At 56.1% G+C, this 25,169-nt stretch overlaps 2 protein-coding genes across 13 annotated transcripts; one reads left to right on the top strand and one right to left on the bottom strand.

Moving 5' to 3' along the window:
• Positions 1–1,442: 1,442 nt before the first annotated feature.
• MEIS3 (Meis homeobox 3) lies at positions 1,443–14,287 on the top strand. Of its 11 annotated transcripts, none has more exons than XM_007102745.4 (13): positions 1,443–1,811; positions 3,645–3,826; positions 4,050–4,209; positions 4,306–4,356; positions 5,365–5,415; positions 5,647–5,745; positions 8,570–8,681; positions 8,868–9,016; positions 9,963–10,039; positions 10,281–10,339; positions 10,446–10,529; positions 10,882–10,951; positions 13,875–13,962. In XM_007102745.4, exons 1-12 carry the CDS (start codon positions 1,800–1,802, stop codon positions 10,929–10,931), a joined length of 1,086 nt encoding a protein of 361 aa, XP_007102807.2. In that variant the 5' UTR covers positions 1,443–1,799; the 3' UTR covers positions 10,932–10,951; positions 13,875–13,962. The 11 variants fall into 11 exon arrangements, with proteins under 11 accessions (XP_007102807.2, XP_007102806.2, XP_007102805.2 ...); XM_007102744.4 differs by having other exon boundaries at positions 5,596–5,745; XM_007102743.4 differs by having other exon boundaries at positions 5,596–5,745; positions 10,443–10,529.
• A 4,503-nt stretch (positions 14,288–18,790) lies between these two features.
• On the bottom strand, positions 18,791–25,116 carry DHX34 (DExH-box helicase 34). 2 transcript variants are annotated; one of them, XM_028478340.2, is made up of 6 exons: positions 24,822–25,116; positions 23,692–23,798; positions 21,048–21,329; positions 20,084–20,260; positions 19,730–19,868; positions 18,791–19,046 (listed from the first exon to the last, which is right to left on the bottom strand). In XM_028478340.2, exons 2-6 carry the CDS (start codon positions 23,782–23,784, stop codon positions 18,913–18,915), a joined length of 825 nt encoding a protein of 274 aa, XP_028334141.1. In that variant the 5' UTR covers positions 23,785–23,798; positions 24,822–25,116; the 3' UTR covers positions 18,791–18,912. The 2 variants fall into 2 exon arrangements, with proteins under 2 accessions (XP_028334141.1, XP_028334142.1); XM_028478341.2 differs by lacking the exon at positions 24,822–25,116 and having other exon boundaries at positions 23,722–24,315.
• Between the last annotated feature and the right edge of the window lie 53 nt (positions 25,117–25,169).

The following is a 25,169-nucleotide window of genomic DNA, read 5'->3' as shown; positions in this document are numbered from 1 at the left end:
ATCACCTCCAGGCATGATTTTATATTTACACATTTATTTACCGGACTAATCTCTCTCCCCCACACCATCCCCAGTAGCATGTGAGCACCGGGAGGCCAGGAACGGTTGTCTTTTGTTCCCTGCTACATCTCCAGAACGTCACCCAACACACAGGAGGCACTCAATAAACTTTTGTTGCAGTAATCTTTCTTTCATTAGAACACCAGTTTCAAAGGCTGCCTGGGTCCCAGGCTCCTCCAGGAATCAGATCAAAGCTGTGAACCTGCTCTCCAGCAGATGTGTAACCAGGCACATCGTTTACCCTCAATTTTGGAGATTCCATCACAAATTCCCTGAGAGCTGTTGAGGGGGTTTCAGGCTAAGAAACTTCCAAAAGGCAAAGGTGAAAAATTGGCAGAGGGGGAAAGTGATAGTTCCAGGCATGTGCGCGCGCATGCGCGCGCACACACACACCACTTACACACCCACTATGTTCAGAGACGGAAACAACACACCCGCACCAGGCATAATCCAACAACCAGACACACAGACAGACACAGCTGGGGACACACACACACACACACACACACACACACAGATGGCTTCAGGCAAGCGCACAAGTGTCCTTGTCTCCCGGGGTGGGAAGTTGTTGGGGGGCGGCTGGAGCAGGAAGAGAAAGTACAACATAGGGTTCGGTTACTTCCAGCCTCTGGTTCTCCTCTGAGCTGTCTCCCAGTCAGAGAGAGAGAACAGGGAAAGGGTGAGGGGGAGAAGGACTGATCAGAGGGCCTGAGTGGGAGCGTGGGCGGCCAGGAGAGGGGCAGAGATGTGGGGTGCAGAGATGGGAGAGAGACACAGACACAGAGAGAGAAAAAGAGAGAAGGAAATGGAGAGAGAGAGACTTGAAGACCTAGAGAAAAGAGGGAAGCAGGGAGATGGAGAGAGAGAGAGACGGGGTCGGGTGGAAAGGAGGAGGAAAGGGGGGAGAGAGAGAGACAGGGACCTGGGTTGGCCGGGAGGGGGAGAGGCGGAGAAGAGCCGAGCGCGGTGGGAGGAGAGCGCGCGACGTGGAGAGAGGAAGGCAGGAGGGGTGGGGACCGCGGCAGAGCAGACGCTGCGAGACGCCGATGCAAACACCGCCCCCGCGAGCGGCCGCAGCCCCCGGGAGGCGGGAGGGCGAGGGGAGGGGAGGGGCCTCCGGACGCTCCCGCCCCGCCCCGCCCCGCCCCGCCAGCGGCCGAGCCGCCGGCGGACAGTGGGTTAAGCATCTCCGCTGTGGAACTTCCGGATGTGACCACAGAGAGAGGGAGAGACCGGGAGAGGGGGAGAGGGGGAGAGAGGGAGAGACGGAGCCGCCAGCATCCCTCCGGCCCGCCAACGCCGGGACCCCGCACCGCGCTGGGAGCCGCCGCCCGCCGCCCGCCCCCCGGGCCGGGCCGCCTCGCGCCCCCCTCTCCCCCGCCTCTCGGTCTGTGGATCTCGGGCTGGTTCCATCCTCCAAGGACCCGGGGGAGGGACTGGGGGCCCCGGGGAGGGGGCCTCGGGCGGCCCTCCCCCGCCTTCTCGCCCCTGCCCTCGCTGGCAGGAGCCCCTAGCTGTGACCCCCGCGGGGGCAGGAGGCTGGGGGTCCATGCTCGGAGCCTCTGCACGGCCCGGCGGCTGCCGCTGACGGCGGTGGGGGTGGGGGGGCCGGGCGCCCAGCCTCCTGCCCCACCCCCTGGCGTCGGCACCGCGGGCCATCTGGGGCCGCTGACCCTGGCTGCGCCCTCCCCGCCGGCCAGGCCCTGGAGGGACCCGGGAGCTGCCGCCGGCATCAGCCCATGGCCCGGAGGGTAGGTCTGAGGGCGGACGATCCTGTGGCCCGGCCGGTGGTCGCATCCCCCATCCTTCCATCTCCTCCCTGGGGAGCTCTGGCCCCCATCAGCCCATCCTGCTCCCTCCACCATCTCTTTCTCTGCCTCCCCTCTCCCTGCCCCGGAATCTCCCCTCTTCCTAACCCCGGCTCTCCCCTCTCTCTGCCCCTCAGTCTCCCCTCTCTGCCCCTGGTCTCCCCTCCATCTCAGGCCCTTTATCCTAGCCCCCGCTTCTTTTTCGTCCCTCCCCCATCCTTCTCCCTGGTCTACTTTTGTTCCAAGTCCTCCAGAGGGTTAGGCGTGGGGACAGTGCTGGGAGAGGTGGGTCTCACCAGGCTGGGCCAAGGGACTCTCTTTCGCTGTCCTGGGGTTGGAGAGACAGGCGAAGAGGTGAGCAGCCACGTTTGGGGGTGGAGGGGGCCAGGAATACCGCAGGATTCGAGGACATCCTAAGATGTGCGATGAACAGTGGAGGGCAGTTGCATTCAACTTCAGTGCTCGGGAGAAGTTAGGAGAAAAGGAAAAGGAAAGACACACACACACACTCAGAGCCCTCCGTGCACACACCCGCGATGGCAGGAACGCTGGTACTCCCCCCTCTCCAGTCCCTTTGCCTCTTTGAACCTCAGTTTCTTCATCTCCGAGGAAAGGATTGGACGTGGGTGACTAAAAGCTCCCCTGGCTTCACCGGTGCGTGTGCTTCTGTGATGACAGGACACAGAAATCTCACGCGTGATTTCTCTTTGGGGCTATTGGCACAAGTGCGTTTGTGTGGTTGAGCCGGGTTATACTTTGGTTCAACAAGTGTTTATTGAATGTGCGCCAGGCACTGTGCTAAATGTCTCATGCGTTGACTCATTCACTCACTCATTCATTCCTGCGCCTGGCTTTTGGCTGTGTGTGTGTGTATGTGTGTGTGTGTGTGTGTGTGTGTGTGTGTGTGTGGTGGGTCCACATGGGGAGTGGTGTGTGACAAGTTAAGATGCACTCAGACGTGCATATTCATCTGTGAAATGAAATTGAAGCGGGGGAGACTGTATGCGTACACTTGTGTACAAACAATGCACTGCTTTGATGGGTAGTGCCCATGAGCGAGAATCAATTTCTCTCCCCTCCTCTCTCTCCCCTCCTCTCTCTCCCTTCCTCTCTCTCCCCTCCTCTCTCTCCCCTTCTCTGTCTCTCTCTCTGCCCCCTGTCTCCCTTTGCCTGTTTCTCTTGTATCTTCTCTCTGTGTGTGTCTCTCTCCCTCTCTGCTCTTCTCTCTGACTCTACATCTCTCTTTATCTCTTGTCTCTTTCTCCACCTCTTTTGTCTCTCTCACCATTTCTCTCCCTCCCTCTCTCTGTCTCCCTCTAATCTCTCCTTCCCTCTGTCTTTCTCTTGCATCTCCCTCCCAGTCTCTTCTCTCACATCTCTCTCCCTCTCTCTGAATCTCTCTCCCCCCAACTCTCTGTGAGAAGCTGGCAGTTACCAGCCAGCCAATCCCTGACCCCGCAACCCTGACCCTCAGATCCAAGACCTGGGTCGGTCTCTCTCCCCTGGACCCTCCTGCCCCCACACTGGGAATCTCTGACGGGACATTTGTCACAGTGCACGGGTCCAAGGGAAGGCTTGAGGACTGGGCCTTCAGTCCCACCCAGACAGCTCCATGGGACATCGGGGGCCTAAGGGAGCAAGGCTGGGACACTTGGGGACAGTGGGGCAGGTGACTGGGGCAAGGAGGGGGCATTTCCTGGGTGCGAGGGTAGGGAGGTTTCTTGTTGGTGCTGACACCTCCCTGGGGCTCTTCCCCTCTCCCCTCCCCCCACCCAGTACGATGAGCTGCCCCACTACCCCGGCATCGTGGACAGCACTGCAGCCCTGGCTGGCTTCTCGGAGGCAGTGCCCTCGGCACCGAGAGCCCCCGGGCCCTACGGCCCCCACCGGCCTCCCCAGCCCCCGCCCCTGGGCTTGGATAGTGATGGCCTGAGGAGGGAGAAGGATGAGATCTACGGGTGAGTGAGGACAAGGCTAAGGGCCCCCTGGGGTCTCGGGATGTGCCCCCCCGCCCTGTTTCTTTGTCTCTCTGGATATGTTTCTCTTCTCTGACTCTGTCTCACTCTGTCTCTGTCTCTCCACCTCTTCCCTCTGGGTCTCCTGTCCACCTCCCGGTTGCGCCATACTTCCCAGCCCCCCTGCCCTCCCCTCATGAACTCTCACCTCTCCTGCTTTCCCCAGACACCCGCTCTTCCCTCTGCTGGCCCTGGTCTTTGAGAAATGTGAATTGGCCACGTGTTCTCCCCGTGATGGGGCTGGGACTGGGCTGGGCACACCCCCAGGCAGTGACGTATGCTCCTCCGATTCCTTCAATGAGGACATTGCAGCCTTTGCCAAGCAGGTGGGCACCCACCATCCGCTGTGCGCCAGGAGAACCAGTGAAGTGGGGTGGGCAGGAGACAGGATGTGCCCTCCCTGGCCTCTCTCTTTCTCCCAGGTCCGCTCCGAGAGGCCTCTCTTCTCCTCCAACCCGGAGCTGGACAATCTGGTGAGACCTGGGCCCTCCCCAACTCCTCCTCCTCCAAGGGGGTCTCCTGTTCCACCCTCCATAGCCCTGGGATTGGTTGTGGGAGCAAAGAGGAGACCACCCGGCCCACGTCCTCAAATAGTGATAATTGTTGCCCATTTGCAATGCAGTGTAGCCTAGAGTTTGAGAACAGGGACTCGATGGCCTGAGTTCGAATCCCAGCTCTACACTTACTAGTTCTAAGAACCAGGGCAAGTAGTTCCATCTCCCTGGGCCCCGTTTTCCTCATCTGTACAGTGTAGCTAGTAATAATTTCTATCTTGTAGGGCTGTTGTGAGTGTATAATGAGTTAAAGAGAGTCAAGCATGTAGCACAATGCCTGGCACTGAATGGGGACTCATTAAGTGTTCGTTGTTCTATCAGTCAGAACAGGGCTCACACCAAAATGAATAAAAGCAGTTAGCTGTAAAGGAGAGAGGAGAGGAGAGAGAAGAGAGAGAAAGGGAAGAGAAGGAGGAGAGGGAGAGGGAGAAATACCCCGGCTTGTCCCTTCCTTTTGCTTTCCAGCTCCCACCAGATCTTCCTATTGGCTGAACCCTTTGGCAAAGGGCTCTGGGAAATGTAGTTTTCAGGCGAAGGGTGGGAAATGGATCCAAGGCAAGCAGGCAAAGGATGTGGTGTTATTATTAGAGCATACCTTAGCTCACTCCTCTTGTGATGGATCCTCTTCTGTCTCTTGCACCTCTTGCTTCTCTTTCTTTGTCTCTGATCTCAATCTCACACTCCCTTGTTCCTTAATGCTGGGTCTCCATCTCTGTTCTCTATTTCTCTCCGCCCCTGTCATTTTGTCTTTGTCTCTCTTTGCACTCTTTTTCTGTTTGTCATCCAATGCACTTTTTCTGTTTCTCTCTCTTCTTCTTCCTCCTCCTCCCCCCTTCTTCTTCTCTTTTTTCACCTCCTCCTCTTCCTTCTTCTCTGTATCGCTCCCTCGCTCCCTCTCTCCCTGCCCTCTTGTGTCTCTGTTTCCAGATGATACAGGCCATTCAAGTGCTCCGCTTCCACCTGCTGGAGCTGGAGAAGGTGAGTGCTTCTCACTTCCCCTCACGCCCTCCCTTGCCCCCCACCCCTTCCCTTCTTGCCCCCTGCACCCCTCCTTCAGGCTCTCTCCCCACCAGAGTTGGGGCAGAAGGCCACCCCCATCCCTGTACACCCCGGCCCTGGCCCCCGGGTGGCCCCCCCAGTACCCCGGTGCCCCCTCAGGTCCACGACCTGTGCGACAACTTCTGTCACCGCTACATCACCTGCCTCAAGGGAAAGATGCCCATCGACCTGGTCATCGAGGATAGGGACGGCGGCTGCAAGGAGGATCTCGATGGCTACCCGGCCTCCTGCCCGAGCCTCCCAGATCAGGTGGGCCCCAGGATGGGGCAGCAGGCATTGCCCTGGAACCAAGGGCATGCCCAGAGAGCTGGGTCCCAGCATCAGGGCACACACACCACACCACACAGCCTCAGACAGCCACCGTCAGACGTGGCCTGACCACGGGACATGCACCAACTATGCAACAGCTACACAGACCGCAATACAGCTGGACGACAGCACACATATACACCCCAACACCTGAAGATACCACACATAGACTTGGCTACACCCACATAGGTTCACAAACGGCCACAAAACCCATTACACTCACAGTCAGGTGACAGCATACGCCACATACTTAAACACTCACAGCCCAACGGCATAATAGCATCATAGATCACACAGCCTGATGGAGGTGTTGCCGTTCTACAGTGTGTGTGTGTGTGTGTGTGTGTGTGTGTGTGTGTGTGTGTCTGCAGTACCCACACCTCAACAACATAACAGCCACCCAGCTGGAGATGGAGCCAAATGGCCCCAGATCCTACGACATAAACTCAGCTACAGCCACACTTAGACCCAGAGCAACAACAGTGCCTGCACACACACACACACACACACGCACATGCTACCTTAACCTCTTTTTCTTTTTTATAAATTTATTTCTTTATTTTTGGCTGCATTGGGTCTTCGTTGCCGCGTGCGGGCTTTCTCTAGTCGCGGCGAGCGGGGGCTACTCTTCGTTGCGGTGCGCGGGCTTCTCACTGCGGTGGCTTCTCTTGTTGCGGAGCACGGGCTCTAGGCGCGTGGGCTTCAGTACTTGTGGCACGTGGGCTCAGTAGTTGTGGCACGTGGGCTCTGGAGCGCAGGCTCAGTAGTTATGGCGCACGGACTTCGTTGCTCCGCGGCGTGTGGGATCTTCCCGGACCAGGGCTCAAACCCGTGTCCCCTGCATTGGCAGGCGGACTCTCAACCACTGCGCCACCAGGGAAGTCCTACCCTAACCTCTTAACAATTGGACTACTGTAGGTGTGGGCCCACACCTTGCCACTCAATGGCCACGTGGCCCCAGATTCATTCAGTCTCAGATACAATCAGACTATAGTTTCATAGACTTAGGCATCCAGGCAACAATCACACAACAGCTGTGCGGATCCCAGTGAGGCCCATACCCACAAGGCGGTCACACTGTCGCCACAGCAATTACACAACATGACACCCACACCAAATACAGGCACGTGGCCATACCACAACTCTGCAGACTCGAGCATGCGCACACAGCAGTCACAGATGAGCCTCAAGGACCCTCTGCCCCACAATCCGTATCATGCACCTGCTCAGTAGCACACCACGTGCGTGTGCTGATAAGTTACAACCCCCTTGGAGGCGTAGCCATCACACAGCTGCCAGCACCCTCCTATGGCCATCGTCCCCCGCCAAAGAATCACGGAGCTGCCTGCCCGCTCATGCAGGACTCAGGATAACCACACACTGTCTCCCAAATAGGACACCAACCCCTAGAACTACAGCCACAAGCTTAGGAAAATAAATATAGCCTTGCATGTGTCAGATATAGCCACCTGGCCGGTTGAGACAGTGACACAACCATGCTCAAATACGGCTGCGTGTCTTAGCTCTGCCCATGTGACACCTCTTCTCCAGGGACAACCTTGCCTTGTCGGGCACGGACGTAGGCACATTCACACTTACATGCTGCGTGACAGTCTCAGGACAGCCTCAGGTACACTGACGCGGACGCTCATCCGATCAGATCCAGTGCCAGAAGGGCAGGGTGACAATTTGAACAATGCTCAAAAAGCCTTCAGACCTGATGATTCTGTCGTTTGCACACAACCCATCCCCAGTGCCCTCTAACTCTAAATTCCACACAGATATTCTGAGCCCGGAGAAAACTCCTCTAAGGTGCCGTGTCTCAGGCTGAGCCCTGGAAGGACACAAATAATGCATCTACACTGGGTCATTCGCAGGAGTGGGGGACCAATTACAAAGCAGGGGGCAGGGGGGTACCCCAGGGCTCGGCAACAGCAGGCGGCTGTTGCCATCCCCACTTCCACCCGGTCTGCCTCCCCACAACTGAAGAACCGTAAACCAAATGACAAAGAAGTGATGGATCTCTACAGGTGGGAGGGCCTCCTGGGACACAGAGCTGGGGCAGGGGGTGAATTCAACACATTGTCAAGTTCCTCAAAGTGGGTAGGACTTTGGATAAAGAAAATACAACCCCCGACTCCCTGATCTGCAATTTGGAGACCCCCAAATCTCTGAAAACTAGAAGTTGGTGTTTTTTTCCCCATAAGTTTAGTGCAAACTCATTTGGCAGCAAAATCTGACCTGAGCTAATGAGAGGCTATTTATAGCCTTTATTTATTCCACTTAGTTAAATATTCATCCATTTTGCTGCAGAAATGTTAATGAGTTTGATGACGAGGTTATGCCCCAGACACCGTGGAGGTGTCAGGAAGTACATGGCGTGTGCACTGATTTACTGCCTAAAGATGTGAAAAGTTTTGAATTTTGAAAGAGCGCTGGCTTCCAGGGATTTCTGATAAGGTGCCAGAGATCTGTACGAGCTCGTCTTTCCCGAGTGATTGCTGTGTGCCTTTACGTAAATTAACTCATTGAATCCTTACCACACTCTGCGAGGGGGCGGGGATGGCTATTGGCCTCCATTTTTGCAGTTGAGGAAACTGAGGCACAGAGAGGTGAAGTGACTTTCCCAAGGTCACACACAGCCAGGAAAGAGGCAGACACAGTCTTCACACTCAGGACTCCTAGCTCCAGAGCCCGTGGTCTTAGCCACTGTAGTGTATTATACCCCAAGCCTTGGCACTGACTTCCAACTCCTATTTTCCAGAATACAGTATGGATTAGAGACCAGGAAGACAGCGGGTCTGTACATTTGGGGACCCCGGGTCCATCCAGCGGGGGCCTGGCCTCCCAGAGTGGTGACAACTCCAGTGACCAGGGTGAGAAGCTTGAGAGGTGGAGGGGAAAGGTGGGAGTCAGTCTGAGGATTGAAGTTAGACAGCAGGTAGGACTTCCAGGGGGGCAAGGATGACTGGGGTGTGGGGTGGTGCCTTGGGGGAGGGTTCTGGGTCCCTCTGGTCCCCCACCTTTCCCGTCCACAGCACAGCATGCCTCTCCCTGCTCAGGAGATGGACTAGACACAAATGTGGCCTCTCCCAGTTCTGGGGGAGAGGACGAGGAGCTGGACCAGGAACGGCGGAAAAACAAGAAGAGAGGGATCTTCCCCAAGGTGGCCACCAACATCATGAGAGCCTGGCTGTTCCAGCACCTCTCGGTGAGAGCCCTGGGGCCCTGGTGCGGGGTGGGCAGAGAGAGAGAGATGGAGAAGGATGGCTACACGGAAACTGAGGCCCGGAGAGAGACCCAGAGACGGGAGACTGAGGCAGCAGGGAGATATTGAGGGAGAATCTCAAGCAGATGGGGATTGACAAGAGCAAACATCCCTGAGCGCTGCCTGTGTGCCAGGTGCCACTAAGGGCTCCTGACTCCTTCAGTCCTCTCCCCCACCCCCGACCCTCCCATCCAGTCACCCACCCATCAGTCAGTCATCCACCATCCAGCCAAACATACCCCGTGAGGACAGGGGTGTTATTAGCGCCATTTCGCAGATGAGGAGACTGAGGCCCAGAGGTCTCACAGCCAGAAGTGGGTTCAAATGCAGGCAGTTTGGCCTTAATCACCAAAGCACCCTGCCTCAAGGAGACAGGAGGACAGACAGGGAGAGGCCGAAACTAAAATAGAGATGGGGAGTTATGGAGAGCATTGAGTCAGAGCAAGAGAGACCCAGGGGGAGACTGAGTCACATTGGGGGAGAGACAGACAGACAGACACAGAGAAAGATAGAGATTGGGTCGGGGAGAGACATGCACAAGGACCTAACGGACTCAGAGAGGGCTGGTGCCGGGCTTGGCCTCCTTTCTCCAGGGCGGTGGAGCTCCCCCAGGACCCCCTCCCCCGGCTCCACCTCCCTGATGAGAGCTGGCCAATTAGCCTCTAACTGCTGGAAGAGGTGGGGGGACACCCACCGGTGTAATTGCCCGAAGCTTGGCTCTGCCTCCCTCCACTGGGCCCCGGGGAGCACGGAGAAGCTCAGACACGCCGCCGTCTCTCCCGGCCTCGCCTCAGCCTGGGCTCACCAACTCCCTGGGACCTGGGCAGGCCAGGCCTTGGGGATCAGAGGGCAGCCAGGCAAGCAGGGTGACTCTTGCTGGTGGCCACAGCACCCGTACCCCTCAGAGGAACAGAAGAAACAGCTGTCGCAGGACACGGGGCTCACCATCCTACAAGTCAACAACTGGTGGGTGACACAGGAGGCCTGGGCGGTCCGTGGGCCAGCCCGGGGTGGGAGGCCGGGCGCTGTCCGCGGTGCTGAACGAGGCCCCAAAGCCCCTCGGAGCCTCTCTTCTTCCTGCCTCTGCTTTGCCGCCCCTGTATCCGTCCTCTCTTGCCTGCTCTCTCTCTCTGTCCCTGTGTATTCATTTCTGCCTCTCTTCTACTCCCTCTTTGCACCCTCCTCCGTTTCCATGACCCCCTCCCAGGTTCATTAATGCCCGGAGACGCATCGTGCAACCAATGATCGATCAATCCAACCGCACAGGTACAGAGAGAAGGTGGGAAGAGAGGGCCTAGTGTTCCTGGGGGCGTATCGAAGCCTGAACCAGGCATCCTGGGGCTCAGCCTGCACCCGTCAACTCCCCTAGCAGGGCAGGGTGCAGCCTTCAGCCCAGAGGGCCATCCCATGGGGGGCTACACGGAGACTCAGCCGCAAGCGACTGTCAGGCCCCCAGGTAAGCCCCGCCCCCTAACTAAGCCACACCCCCAGCACTCCAGGCCCCTCCTCCAAACAATGTGCCCCACCTTCTGGGATCAAGTTCTTGAAAAATACCTTGCTTCATTTGCTTAAGAGGGGAGTCGGAGATGCAAATGCAGATTTCCTGGTCCCCACCTTTCCTCCCAGAGTTTGCTGCTTCCAGGCTTCAACCACCCATCGGAAAGCTCCCCTTTTCCTTAAAGGACCAGCACCCTCTTAAAGGATGACTCAGTTTGTCCCGACAGAGGAGTCCCCTGGGGAAGGAGGGGGGAGTGGGGCATATGGGGGTGTCTGGTGAAGACCACCAACACTCCTCTTTTGTCTTCCAGGATCAATGGGGATGAGTTTGAACTTAGAAGGAGAGTGGCATTATTTATAGAGGCTGGAGTCAGGAGAAATGTGAGTGTCCTAGGTCTAGGGGCACTGGGTTGGAGACTGTGCTATTCTCAACCCTTCGTAAGACCTCCAGACTCCAACAGTGAGCCCGCCCAGAGCAGGGTCAGCCTGCGTCCCTGAACTGAGGGTTCTCCAATTCATCCATCCTTCCATCGGTTCACCCATACATATATTTATCCATCCATCAATCATCCACAAACCCACCACCCATCCAAACATACATTCACCCACTCACTCATTCATCTATCCACCCACCTATCCACTCATCCATCCACCTCCAAACTGATCCACCCACCGACACATCCACCCTCTTATTCACGCATTCGTCCACCTCCCTACCTACCTGCCTACCCATGGATCCATCCATGTATGTATCCACCACCCTTCATCCATCAGAAGATACATCTACCCACTCATTCACCCACCTCCACGTTGATCCACCCACCCACATGTCCACCCACTTGTCAGCTTACCCATGCATTCACCCACCTACCTACCCACCCATTCATCCCCCCATCCACGTATTACATACATTTCCAAACATATATTGACATGCCTCAGGTGGGGTCCAGCTCTTGAGAAGGTTCTGGGCTCATGAGGAAGTGGACATCAGAAAGCAATGGCAATCTAGTCCAACAGTTCAAACAATAAAACACAGCTATCATCAGCTGTCTCTGAGATATCAGGGAAGACTTTGTAGAAGAAGTGGCTTCTGGGTAGGGCATTGAAGGATGAATAGGAGACCACTGGGCAGGAGGTTGGGGGCAAGGTAGCAGGGTGCATTCTTTTACTCTCCCAGGTCTTAAGTCTAGAGTATCTTCTCAGTCTTTACAATAACCCCAAAAGAGAGAAGCTATTATTATTTTCATTTTACAGATAAGAAAACTGAGGCTCGGAGAGAAGGGTTCACTTGTGCAGGTTCACTCAGCTTAGAAAAGCAGAGAGAACAGCATGTGCAAACGCCCAGGGTTGAGAGGCTGCCTGGAGTTTCTAAAGCACAGATCAGATCTTGACTCTCCTTGGATTAAAACCCTTCTGTGGCTCCCTAGTGCCCATTGGATGAGGTCCAAACTCCTTGGTTTGGCATCTATTCATTCATTCATTCCATACACATTCCCTGAGCAACTGTGTGCCCAGCCCTGTGCTGGGTGGTGATGGGGACACAGCAGTGACCATGACAGCCCAGCCCTGTTCCCATGAGGCTCACAATCCAGTGGGGGAGACAGATCTGTCCCCAGACAGTAATGACCTACAGTGGGCAGGGCTGGGAGGAGGGAACCCAAGAACTGGAAGAACCCAGAGGGGGCATCGGGCCCAGGCTGGGGGGTTCAGGGAGGACTTCCTGGAGGAGGGCACTTTGGAGCTGAGACCAGGAGAATAAGAGGAGTGAGACAGGAACAGAAGGAACAGTATATGCAAAGGCTATGAGACAGTCCTCACTACACACACACGTACATACAAAGGGACTGGGCTGGGCTGAGGCTGGTGAGTCAAATGGGTGAGTAATGAAATCAGGGCCCACAGAAAGGCTGGGATATGAGAGTGGAGACCTGCGAGGGCTTAGGCTTGGAGAGCACTGGAACCCTGAGCCTGGGAGGAGAGGTTTGTTCAGTGCCTGGAAGGTCCATTGTGGTCTCAGCTCTGCCCTGACCAACTGCAGACAGGTGAGCCCTGGTCCAGAATCAGGGGACCTCTGGGACCAGGAGTGATGGAGGGAGCTTCTTATCCTGCTCCCCAAGCAAGCTGCCTTTTCTCCCTCCACTTCTCTCTCCACTCTTTTCTGTCTCTCCCAACCCCTGCCTTTTCCTCTTTGTCTCTCCCTTTATTTCTGTCTCTCTCATTCTTTCTCTTTCCACATCTCCATCTCTGATTATCTCGATGTCTCTTCTCTATCCTGCTCTGTCTTTCCCTCTCGCCTTATCTTTTTTTAAAAGAAAAAATTTATTTTTGGCTGCGTTGGGTCTTTGTTGCTGCACGTGGACTTTCTCTAGTTGCAGAGAGCGGGGGCTACTCTTCGTTGCGGTGCACGGGCTTCTCATTGTGGTGGCTTCTCGTTGCGGAGCACAGGCTCTAGGTGCGCAGGCTTGTGGCACGCGGGCTCAGTAGTTCTGGCTCACGGGCTCTACAACGCAGGCTCAGTAGTTGTGGCACACGGGCTTAGTTGCTCCGCGTGGGATCTTCCCGGACTAGGGCTCGAACCCGTGTCTCCTGCGTTGGCAGGCGGATTCTTAACCACTGCGCCACCAGGGAAGCCCCCAATGCAATATTTTTAAATTCTGAAATTCTCTAAGCCCAAGAATATATTTGTTGATCCCCCAAAATCTGTGGATCCCAGTTTGAGAAAGAGATGGTCTCTTCCAGGTCTAAAATTAAATCATTCTAGGAAAGTAGATGTTTATTTTCCTGAGTACTTCTTAGTGAATCATTCCCTACATGTGGGCTCATTAAACTGCGATTTGGGAGAGAATACAAGGAATTCCATAGCATCAAATCATGTAGAAAAATTCTTTCATTTTAAGAGAGACAGATTCTCAGGTACTAATTTTGGCAGCAGGATGAGAAGCATTCAACCTTAATTCCACATATGTGGCAATGAAAGGCAGATATAAAGCATTTCTCCGAACTCAAATGAAATGATCTTTTTCCGTGTCTCCTGCGTTGGCAGGCGGATTCTTAACCACTGCGCCACCAGGGAAGTCCTCCTTATCTTTATCTCTTTCTTTGTCTTGACTGTCTCCTTGTCTTTTTTTCATCTCTGTCTGTCTCTTTTCCTCCATTTCTGTTCTGATTCTCTGCCTCTGTCTCTCTCTCTCTCTCTCTCTGTGTCCCTCTCGCTGTGGGGCTGGTGGGGATAGCACAGAAGGCCTGATGTAGGTCCAGACCCCCTCCCCATCTCCTGACTTGGCCTCTCCTCTCCTCTCCACAGACCCCAACCTCTGGACTGTGACAGCCAGGCTCATACCCGCTTCTGGTCGACGCCTGGCCCTCTGGCTTCAGGACCCCACCTCCTATGGCCCCCCCAACTCAATGCCTACCTCCCTGGGGCCCTGCCGGGACATGAGGGGCCTGAGCGCCCGCTCGAGGGTCTCTCAAGGACAAAGACAAGGCCTCCAGGCCCTGTGCCCCACTTCTGCCCTCACCTCTGCCTGGAACCCGAGCTGAGACCCTGGGCCTGGGTGTTCAGAAGATGGCGGCTGGGTACCCCCCCCACCCCTAGGACAGAGAAGGGATTGGGGGTGGGCTGGGGCCATCAGAGAAGGAGGGTCACCCAGATCCGACATTTAGAGAGGTTCCCTTCATCCTCCCAGCCCACCCTCTTTCCCCCTCCCCCACTCCCCTCTTGTGTTGTCTTCTACCTTTTTTTTTAAGCATAAAGTCTTAAAAACAAAAGGCCACCAATCTGAGTTTGTGGGTCTCTTCCATGATTCAAATTCTCATCAGTTTGAAGCTCATGAATCATTAATTATAATAATAATTGATGCTCTTTATCCTGCTCTCTCCTCAGGCCCTCTGTGTGTATCAGTTAGCTATTGCTGTGTAACAAACCATACCAAAGCTTCATGGTTCAAAAGGCCAATTAATTTTTAGCACATTAATCTACAGGTTGATGTAGTAGGCTGAGCTGGGCAGTTCTTCTGGGCTCTCTTGTGTATCTGTGGCCAGCCACAGGTCAGCAGAGGGGCTCTGCTGGCAGGCAGTGGGGACAACAGGAGTGACTGGGCTGCATGGTAACATACCCCAGCAGGCTGACCTTGCTTGTGGAAAATGACCAGCTCAGTCCCCCTTCGGGGTGTCTGTCCTGGCTGTTCCCTTTGCCTGGGACACCCTCCTGGCTCAGAGGTCACCTCTGCAAAGACACAGGAACAGCCAAACCAAAGCACCCCGCTCTGTCCACCACTCTCTCTCACCTCATTCCCTGTCCCCCATCACCCCCTCCCTGGAATCCTTTCCATCACTTATTTGCCTATTCGTTATTGGTTGGAACCTCAGCACTTCCAGAAGGCAGGAGTTTGTCTCTCTCTGTCACCGTGGTGACCTGGGGCCTCAGACAGCAAGCACCCTATACCCAGCAGGTGCCTGGGAAACAGGTGGAGAACGGGAGGAAGAAATTCCATAGCTCTGAGACTCAGCCACCTTCACCTCGTCATTCATTCCTCCTGGCCACGGGTATGCCCTGGACACGCACCCTCTGCCCGCCCCTGCACTTGAGTGAACAAACCCAAGACCCTGCCCTGGGGGAGCTGACGTCCTAGTGGGGAAGACCCACGATGAACCAAATAAATGAGCACATCAATTAGTCTGTTAGCAGCTGACAGTGTCATAAAAAGCAGAGCAGGGTCGGGATGGGAATACAGGTGCCTCTTTTACACATTTATTTACCCTTTCTCTAGTTCGTGCTGCGCCAGGCTCTGTTCCGGGAGCTTTATACCTATCAATCTGGTAAACGCCTACCACTAAGCCTCAGGAGGAGCTATGATCACTGACCACATTTCCCAGATCAGGAAACTGAGGCCCAGAGAGGTGAAATCGTTCGCCCGGGGTCACAGAGCTGGAGAGTGGGTGTTCCCATTAGAGCCCAGGCAGGCTGTGAGCTAACCACTTGCCTCACAACCTCTCATTTTTAAAAATAGAATTCTAAGACTATGATTTCTAAAGGGCCTATATCACCAACTGTTTTCTGAGTTACGTATTGTTTTGGTGACTAGGATTACAGTTTGTCTCTCCCCAAACTCCCGGGGCCTGAAGTGGGATGGATGAGGGATATACAGCAAGAAGGACTTCCAACACCTCCCCACTTTTAAGGCGGGTGGGGGAGGGTTATGGGGGAGGGGGCAGGGCTGGGCCAAGGCCTGAGGTCTACATCAAGCGGAGGGCTTTGTATTTCTGCCACCTGGCCCGGCTGGCAAAGGGACACTGGCAAGTGGGGGAAGGGGAAGCTCTCCTCTCCCCCTCCCCCACCTGGTTGAAAATACCTCTCATTTAATCCTCTCTAATTAAATCAATTGGCTGTGCCATGGGGGAGGAGGGAAACTGGGCGGGAGGTTAATTGCAGCTAAAAATACCTCCCCCACTTCCTGGGTTGAGGAACCAGCTGGAGCTGGAGTTCTGAGGCTGCCTGTGCAGTGGGTGGGTGTTGCTAAGTGGAAGGGGCAGAGAGGTGGGGACTCTGATGGGCCTGCAGGGTGGCCCGTGTGGGGCTGGATGGCAGGGCCGGGTGGTCACTGGGGTTGGTGCATGTGCGTGTGTGTGACACTTGCATGACCGCTGAGGCCATGGACTTAGGATGCTGGGGTTGACGTGCCATTGTGGGGAGGGGCATCGGTGTAGCGGCCACCTCCAGGAGTGTGTCCGCCGCCGAGCCTACTACTACTGCATGGGACGTATGTCACTGAGGAAGGGCTGTGGCTGTCACGCTGTGCCTCGTAGGTTGTATGTCTCCGTGTGAGTGCGTGTCCGTGACTACAAGACAGTGGGTCTTTATAACTGGGGGCCACCTTGGTGTGTCCAAAGCCTGGTTGTATCTCCACGGCCGCTCTTCTCTGCAGACCAGACCTCACGGTGGCCGCCCCTGAACTGGGAAACAAGTGCAGTGGGGGACCATCCGACCCGGGGGCGGCTGGGGCTAAAACGCGGCACCGAGACGCCAATGGCCAGGTGGGCGTGGCCACCACCGCGCGGTGGGCGTGGCCACCACAAAGGACAGCCCCGCAAACAGCAATCAGAAGAGACCATGGCGCTGGGAGTTGATCACGGCGCTCCTGGGAGGGAAATAGCTGTCCTCTCCACTAAGTTCTGGCTTGGTCTGTATACGCGGAAGAGTTCTGGGACTAGTGAACCAAAGTCTACCCTGAATCCTAAAACCAGAGAGTCACGGGCCCTCCATCAATCCCCAGACTTGAGCCAGGTTACAGACCCAAGGCCCCTTGAATGAGGGGAGGCCGGGTCCCCTCGAGGAAGGACCCCAGTACACTGCCCAAAATTCATACTGTTAATCTTTCTACGGGTCTTCCCCAAAGGGACCTACAGCCTTTGACCAGGGTCACTGGGCACTGGGAAAAAGGAAATAATCAGACCTTTCGGGGACAGCCAGACACAGGTTCTGAACTCATGCTGAATCCCAAAGACCCCAAACTTCAATGTAGCCAATGTAGTCAGACGGGGTGCTCATGGAGATCAGGTAACTAATGTTTTTTTCCACTCAGGTCCGTCTCACCGTGGGCCCAGGGCATCCCCGAATCCATCCTGTGATAACTTCCCCAATTCTGGGATGCCCAATTGAGATAAACATGCTCAACAGGTGACAGAATCCCTGACAGAGAGCACCTTGGTGTCTGGCTGGGATGGTGGGCGAGACCACCGGGCCACCTGGTACGGTCTGGGGGTGTGTCTAGGTGGGATCGTGTGGCAAAGTGAGTCTGTATAACTGGGGGCCTCCTTATATGTGTCCATGGCAGTGTCTTCTGTGTGTGGCTCTGCAGCCTCTTGTGTTACGTGTCCACAACAGTGTGGGGTCATCCTGCGTGGATGCATCAGAACGTGGGGCCGGGCAATGAGGCCGGGCTCCCTCCAGAGGGCGCGGGGGAGCCAGGGAAGTTGTTTGATAGCAGTTTTATTGAGATATAATTCAAATACCATAAAATTCACCAATTTAAAGTGTGTAGTTCAATGACTTTCTTATCTTCACAGAGTTGTGCATCCATCACCACAATCGGTTCTAGAACATTTCCATCACACCCTAAATAAACCCTCTACCTCTTACCAGTCACTCCCGATTGATTCCCCTTCCCCAACCCCAAACCCCAGGCAACCACCAATCCACTTTCTGGCTCTGTGGATTTGCCTGTTCTGGACGTTTCTTATGCATGGAATTATACAATACGAGGTCTTTTGTGTCTGCCTTCTTTCACTCAGCATAATATTTTCAAGGTTCATCCGTGTCATGGCAGTGCTTCATTTCTTTTTAGGGCTGGTAATATTCCATTATCTTGGAAGAACTTTGAGCAGAGAAAGGACAGAGTCGGTTTGTGCTTTGCCCCTCGGGCTGCCACCTAGAAGGTGGACTAAAGGGCGGGGGTTATGAGTGGAATTCTGTCCCCCAAAGAGATATACTGAAGTCCAAACTCCAGGACCTGTGAATGTGACCTCATTTGGAAGTAGGGTCTTAGCAGATGGTCAAGTTCAGATGAGGTCATCGGGTGGGCCCTAATCCAATATGACTGTAAATATGTTCCTTATAAAAATGTTCTTTATAAAAAGGGAACATTTGGACATGCCCAGACATGCCAAAAGGAAAAGACAGCCATGTGAAGACGGAGGACTGCAGTCACGTATCTGCAAGCCAAGAAATGCCAAAGATCGCCAGCAAAGCACCAAAAGCTGGGAGAGACAAGGAAGGCTTCCCTTGTGGGTTTCAGGGGTGACAGGCCAAGGCAGGGACGTGGGGAAAGAATATTAGGAAACAGGGCCAGACTTTTTATTTTTTATTTTGTAAAATAAATTTATTTATTTATTTTTGGCTGCGTTGGGTCTTCATTGCTGCGCGCGGGCTTTCCTCTAGTCACGGCGAGCGGGGGCTACTCTTCGTTGCAGCGCGCAGGGCTTCTCATTGCGGCGGCTTCTCTTGTTGCAGAGCGCAGGCTCTAGGCGCGCGGGCTCAGTAGCTGTGGCTCGCGGGCTCTAGAGCGCAGGCTCAGTAGTTGTGGCGCACGCGCTTAGTAGCCCTGCGGCATGTGGGATCTTCCCGGACCAGGGCTCGAACCCGCGTCCCCTGCATTGGCAGGCGGATTCTTAACCACTGCGCCACCATCGGTGAGACTTTTTTTTTTTTTTTTTTTTTCGGTGAGACTTTATTCACACATTTATGCTCCCTCCCTGCGGGTCTGGGCCCAGACCACAGCTCCGCGTCTAGGCTGGGGGCTTGGGCGGGAGCCCTGGCCCTGGTCCTGGTCCAGGACTGGCTGGGCTCACACATGCTGCCTCCTGTGCCGCAGCACCTCCGTGGGTGTGAACAGGAAGTCCTTCTGGCAGGCCTCGCAGTGGTAGGGCCTCTGCAGGGCGGATGCCTTCTGGAGGGGCTCGGGGGCAGCTTCCTCGGCCCCTAAGGGAGAGGAGACGGGAGGCTGTGAGGGGGACGCGCCATTGCATGCTCTCACCCCCACCCAAACCCCAGAAACCTGGCGGGGTTAGGCTCTCTCCTGGCCTCGGGGGAACCCAGCTCTGTGTCCTCCAGGAAGCCCTCCTTGATCAATACACACACAGAGGTGAGTCTTTACTCTGTGTCCCAGGGGGTGAGAGGGACACAGAGAAAGACACAAGCGGAGACAGAGACTGAAAGAGACAAACAGAGCCCTGGGGTGGGACCACGTGGCCCTACAGCCATCTCCCCGGCAAGCGCCAGCGCGTGGCGCGTGGGGCACCGCAGCAGACTCTGTGCCCGGGTCTGCCCCCTGCAGCGTCCCCTGGCTGACGACAGGATGGACGCGGCCAAGGCAGAGACAGCTGCAGGACAGAGGAAAGAACAAGAGACACAGCAAGAGAGAGACAGAGAAACAGACAGGAACACAGAGGCCGACCGGACAGGCGGAGACACAGAGACCAGAGAGACAGACACCACGACCTGAGGAGGAGGTGGCTGCAGCGCTCGGGTCCTTGTGACGGAGTCCGCACGTGGCCCCAGCCAGGGCAGACGGCTGAGATCCGGAGTCCCCAGAGCGTCGAGCAAGTGCCCAGACGCACAGTCAACAAACACAGGCGCCCCGGCCGCCACCGCCCCAGCCTCACCTGGGGGACCGTCCTGTGGGGCCTCGGGGCAGGTGCTCTCGTGGGCGATGCGCTCCAAGGGCGTGAGGGGCATGTGCAGGTCGCAGCGGGGGCAGGTCCAGAAGGTGCGGAGACAGTCGCCGTACAGGTCCACGTCGCTCTGCGACAGGCAGGCTGTGTCGGGCCTGGCTCCCCACCGCCCCCCGCCGCCACCCTGGGACCTCCCCAGAACCCCTCGGGGCTGGCGGGCCCCTTTCTGAAACTGCATCCCTGGACTAAGCTGGAGTGTGGTCTGGGGCAGAGGGTGGGGGGAATCACTGACGTCGCATCTTCAGGGGCAGGAGGATGAGGGGCCAAGGTGGAGTCCGTGCTCACCGTGAGGCAGCTGTAGGTGAGGAAGTCAGTGACTGCGTAGCCCCCTTTGGTGGGATGGGGGGACGGGGTAGAGCAGCCAAAGAGGCCAGGGAGGCTGGGGGCAGCAGTGATGGTCTGGGGTCCCACGTAGAGGTTCTGGATTTCCAGCCCTGTGAGCCGCCGGAGGCTGTAGGAAACCTGAACAAAGAGAGACAGGAAATAGGGGAGAGAGACTCAGGCAGACATGATCGGAGCACCTGGATCCAGCCGTGCCGGAAGTCCACCCCTGGGCTTTTCAGTTATGGGGGCCAATTGCTTAAGCCAATCACAACACGGTTTCACATACTCATGACCACAGGCTTGTCTAGAACATTCCCTGATGCCCCATCCCCCATCTCACCTGCCTTCCCCAGACCCATCCTCTCCTTATGACTGCTGGGAACACATCCAGACCTTAAGTCTGACCTTCAAGTCTGGCCACCTGCCCCTTCTCCTCCAGCACGTCAGCCTGTTCCCCTTTCCCTGGTCCACCGGGTCACACCCCATAAACGTGTAATAGCGATAGAATCAGGAGCAATTCTCAACGCCCCACCACTTAAAAGAGGTGGGGGATCAGTTTCAAATCTGCTCCGTCTGAATTCTTCCCGTCTGTCCTCCAGGAATAGACAGATACCTTACAGCTTCCCTCTCACACCCTGCACGCCCTTAACTGCTAACGAGGGGTAACCTGCGCCACACACGCAGCATGTATTCATAAACATCTGTTGAATGAGGGCCGCAGGGGTTAATGGCACGGCTCCTGGGGTCAAACCCTGGCCCCCCCTCACCAGCTGTGTGACACTGGGCTTGTCCTCAACCTCTCTGGTTTGAAAACCCCCAAGTGTGTGCATACTGATGAGCTGGAAGCTGGGCCTTCCAGAGCTTTCATCCCTATGGCTGATGGCCCCTCTGGCCAACGGGGCGCAGGTGCCCAGGAGGCGGGTACCTTGGACGCCGTGAACTGCAGCAGCTCCCTGCTCAGGGCCGCCACCTCCCTGCGGTTGACTGGGGCCTCCTCCTCCTCATCTTTGTCCTCTAGCCGCCACCGGGCCTGGTGGGCCAGCTGCCGGTCCAGGGCGCTTTCCCAGCGGGCCCGGAGCCGCAGGGAAGCCGCCAGGAGCTGGACAGCACTCTCACTGTCCGCAAGCTGGAGCTCCAGCCAGCCGTCGGCCACCAGACGGCAACAGTCACCACTGGTGTCCAGGGACCGGCTGAACAGCAGGAGGGACTGGAAGAGAAGGGGCAGGAGACAGGCAGTGGCTGAGGGGCAGGATGCCATCGTAGAGAGGCCCCCGCCTGGCTGGGCTCCTGCCCACCCCCCACTCACCCACCCACCCATCCAGACATCCACCTGTCTCTCCAAAGCATCCGCCCACCCACGCAGCCGTCCACCCAGCCCTGCAACAGATACTGACCACACGCCTACTCTGTGCCAGACACTCTTCCGGGTTGCCAGAGACACAACGTGACAAGACGGACCCGGCCCTCGCCCCACGGGGCTGAAATTCTACTCGGAGAAAGAGACTAATGAAGACTAAAGACTAAAACGCAGAGCAGGTTCCGAGGAGTCAGGGGAGTCACCACCTGCGCTGCAGGCCAGTGGCCGTCTCCGTCTTCGTAGGGCTGGGGCTACACGTGTGTCTTTGTCAACACTCGTCAAATGGCATGCTTAATATGTGTGTCACTCTCTATACCTTTTATCCTCAAAATATATAAACAAATATTGAATGCTAGTTAACGGGAAGCATGCTGAAGTGCTTACAGGTGAAGGGTACTGATGTCAGCAACTTACTTTAAAATGTATCAAGAAACTCAAAGGAAAGCCCACCTATTAAACTAGATTGATGAGTGGAGACGTGACGAAGCAAAGACCGAATGTGAGCTGTAGGACTGGGGAGTGGGAATACTGAGTGTTCACTCTACACTTCAACTCTTCTCTTCGAAAACTGTCAAGATAACACGTTGGGGAAAATTCTATGGGATGGGGCGGGGGTGAGTGGATAGGGCAGGACTCGCCACGGGCCCTGGGTCTGAGGGGCTGGTGATAGAATATGAGAGTTCAGTGTGCTATTCTGTCTACTTTTGTGCATGTTTAAAATTCTCCGTCACCAGAAACCGTACGGGGCAGGGGCAGGGTGGGGGGGTGAAATATCAGGCAGCACCTCAGCCAGCAAAGCCGTGTTTCCGTCCTGAGGTCCGGCTGATCACCGATACTCCGGCCCTCGCCCCACTTCACTCCCCGTCCGGCACTGGTACGGCATCTGGTGTGGTCTCTTACATTTGTGCTTCTCTTTACCATCTGCCTCCCCCACTTATACATGAGCCCCACGAACACAGGGACTCTTGTCCATTCTGGCCACGACTGCATTCCCAGCACCCGGAAGAGTGCTTAGCGGCTGGTGTCGGGTGGCCACTCAGTACACGTCTGAACGAAGACGTAACGGAGCGGATCAGTTCGCCTTCTTGGTGCCAGTGGAAATCAGCGCCAGCACCTCCCAGGGCTCTAGGAAGGGTTTCTCTCTGCGCTCTATGTTCCCTGGGAGGGAAGCGAGGGGGTCGGGGTAACGGGGACACCCACCTGATAGGGGGAGGCTTTAGGTGCGGCCTGTGACCCTGAGCTCAGGCTCAGCCACTTGCTCACCGTGTGGCTTAGTCAAGGGACAAGCCCTCCTCCTCACCGCCCCCTGCCCCAGCCCCATCTTCTCCCCTATAAAGTGAGAATTGTGGCCGGGCCTGGAACCACAGGGTGGCCACAGTGGGCACACAGGTGTGGCAGCTACTGCTGTCAGGAACCCCGCCTTCCTGGCTGCAGACACATAGACGCACATATATCTGCAATCTGAGCACGTCCTCAGCCTCCAGCATCATCTGCTCCTGCCCTACGACCGCAGTCGCCTCCTTGCTGGGCTCCTGGCCTCTGCCCCGTGTCAGACCCTGTCCCAGCTCTGCTCAGAACCCTCTGGTGGGGGGGGGGAGGGGGATCCAGTCTCACCTGCCTCCCTGACCTCTGCTCCAGCCTCGCTCCCCCTCACTGACTCTGCTCCAGCTGTTCCCTGTCCACACCAGGCATGTGGTGCCTCAGGGCCTTTGCACTTGCTCTTCGCGCTGCCCAGGACACTCTTCCCGCAGAGGTCCCTACGGCTCCCTCCCTCCCTCCCTCCCTCCCTCCCTCAGGTCTTTACTTGGCTGCACCTTCTCAGTGAGGCCCACCCGGATCGCCTAATTCCATACTAGAACCTGTCCCCTCCCCTCCCCGCTCAACCCACCCCTCCCCAATCCCCTTACCTGTTCTTTTTATTTTCCCCAAACGCTTACCGCCCTCTACCCTATCAGTTAGTGCTGCACTGCGTTTAGTGCTACTGCCCGCCCCCCCACCCCCCGATAGATGTGAGCTCCTGGAGAGCAGGAACCGGGTCTTGCCTTGTGCACCTTCCACAGGTCCTGGCACCGGGCAGGCACTCAGCGAGTAATGAATGACAGCAGCCAGCCTGGGGGAAGGCGGCTCCTCCAGGCCACCCGGGACCCCCTGCCCTGGGACACAGCCATGGCACCGGGAGTTGGGAGGCAGGGAGGCTGGGGCAAGGACACACCTGCAGAGCGGGGATGCGGACACAGCTCACCAGGTACGGTCTGTTGGTCTCCAGCAGGGAGACGAAGGTGAGGAGCTGGTGCTTGCTGCTCATCTTGTCCTTGTCATCTGAAAGGGTCAAGGGGACAGCTCAGCTCCCCCCCACACCCGTCATCCCCCAGTGGCTGCCTGTCCCACCCGGGCCATTCACACATCCACACAAAGAATATGCTCACGTGTGTAACGCTAAAATGCCTGTGGCTTATTTTTAAATACTTTGCCAGGCTGGATGTGATTCTGGCTATTCGGTGATACTAAGAACTACTGTTAACTGTGTTAAGAGTGATGACAGCATTGTGGAGATGCAAAAAAACAATCCTTATGAATATGATTTTTATTATTATTACTAGCTGGTAAGCTGTCTGGGACCTGCTTTAACACGCTCCAGCAAAAAGGAAAAAAAAAATCAAGGGGACAGAGGCTTCCCTGGTGGCGCAGTGGTTGCGCGTCCGTCCGCCGATGCAGGGGAACCGGGTTCGCGCCCCGGTCTGGGAGGATCCCACATGCCGCGGAGCGGCTGGGCCCGTGGGCCATGGCCAATGAGCCTGCGCGTCCGGAGCCTGTGCTCCGCAACGGGAGAGGCCACAACAGAGGGAGGCCCGCATACCGCAAAAAAAAAAAAAAAAAAAAAAAATCAAGGGGACAGAAGAAACAAGGATGGAAAAATGGTGACAGCTACAGCTAGGTAAGAACACGGAGGGTTCCTCACTCTCTCTACTTGGAAGATGCCTGGAAATTACAAAATGTTTTCAAACAGGAGTAAAACAATGTAATAGGAAGAGGGTAAATTCAATTGGAATTTACAGCACTTAAAGATTAGAGAGGGCTTCCCTGGTGGCGCAGTGGTTGAGAGTCCGCCTGCCGACGCAGGGGACGCGGGTTCGTGCCCCGGTCCGGGAAGATCCCACGTGCCGCGGAGCGGCTGGGCCCGTGAGCCATGGGCGCTGAGCCTGTGCGTCCGGAGCCTGTGCTCCGCAGCGGGAGAGGCCACAGCAGTGAGAGGCCCGCGTACCGCCCCCCCCGCCCCAAAAAAAAAAGATTAGAGAGAAAATTTCAAATTCTATCTTTGGTATTTAAAATCATAATCCTTACCTTTTGGGGTTACTGTTTACCATTTTAGTGCAGCGTGTTACTTTCTTTACAAACAGGAGAAGGATGAGTTGTGTTTCGGCGCTCAGGCAAAGCACACAACTAGTCCAAGCCCGCTCCTGAGTGCAGGGCCTGCACCTGGGGAAGGGCACCCTGGTGGGACTGGCCTGGCCTGAGTGCAGCCTCAGCTGAGGCGACTTTTGTGGCCTGGATCCCACTAGAAGGTAGACCGAATCCAACTGCCTGAACGCTGGGGCTAGGGGAGCCCCCCAGGCAGGACCAAGCCCTGAAGTTCACGGGGCTCCCGGGACAGGTCTACCGGCAGGCGCTGCTCTAATTGCTAAAACCTCA

The sequence above is a fragment of the Physeter macrocephalus genome, chromosome 17 (genome assembly GCF_002837175.3).
Source record: "Physeter macrocephalus isolate SW-GA chromosome 17, ASM283717v5, whole genome shotgun sequence".
Taxonomy (NCBI): Eukaryota; Metazoa; Chordata; class Mammalia; order Artiodactyla; family Physeteridae; genus Physeter; species Physeter macrocephalus.
Note: the sequence above shows the minus strand (reverse complement) of the source record. Positions and strands in the feature narration are given on the sequence as shown.

Coding starts and splice junctions, on each gene's coding strand:
- DHX34 (XM_028478340.2), bottom strand. CDS start 23,784: ATGAGCAGCAAGCACCAGCTCCTCACCTTCGTCTCCCTGCTGGAGACC. Junction 21,330..23,691: donor TCCGCATCCCCGCTCTGCAG/GTGTGTCCTTGC, acceptor CTTCTCTTCCAG/TCCCTCCTGCTGTTCAGCCG. Junction 19,047..19,729: donor CCCACAGGACGGTCCCCCAG/GTGAGGCTGGGG, acceptor CCTCTCCCTTAG/GGGCCGAGGAAGCTGCCCCC.
- MEIS3 (XM_055079087.1), top strand. CDS start 3,481: ATGGGACATCGGGGGCCTAAGGGAGCAAGGCTGGGACACTTGGGGACA. Junction 3,538..3,644: donor ACTTGGGGACAGTGGGGCAG/GTGACTGGGGCA, acceptor CCCCCCACCCAG/TACGATGAGCTGCCCCACTA. Junction 3,827..4,049: donor GAGAAGGATGAGATCTACGG/GTGAGTGAGGAC, acceptor TGCTTTCCCCAG/ACACCCGCTCTTCCCTCTGC.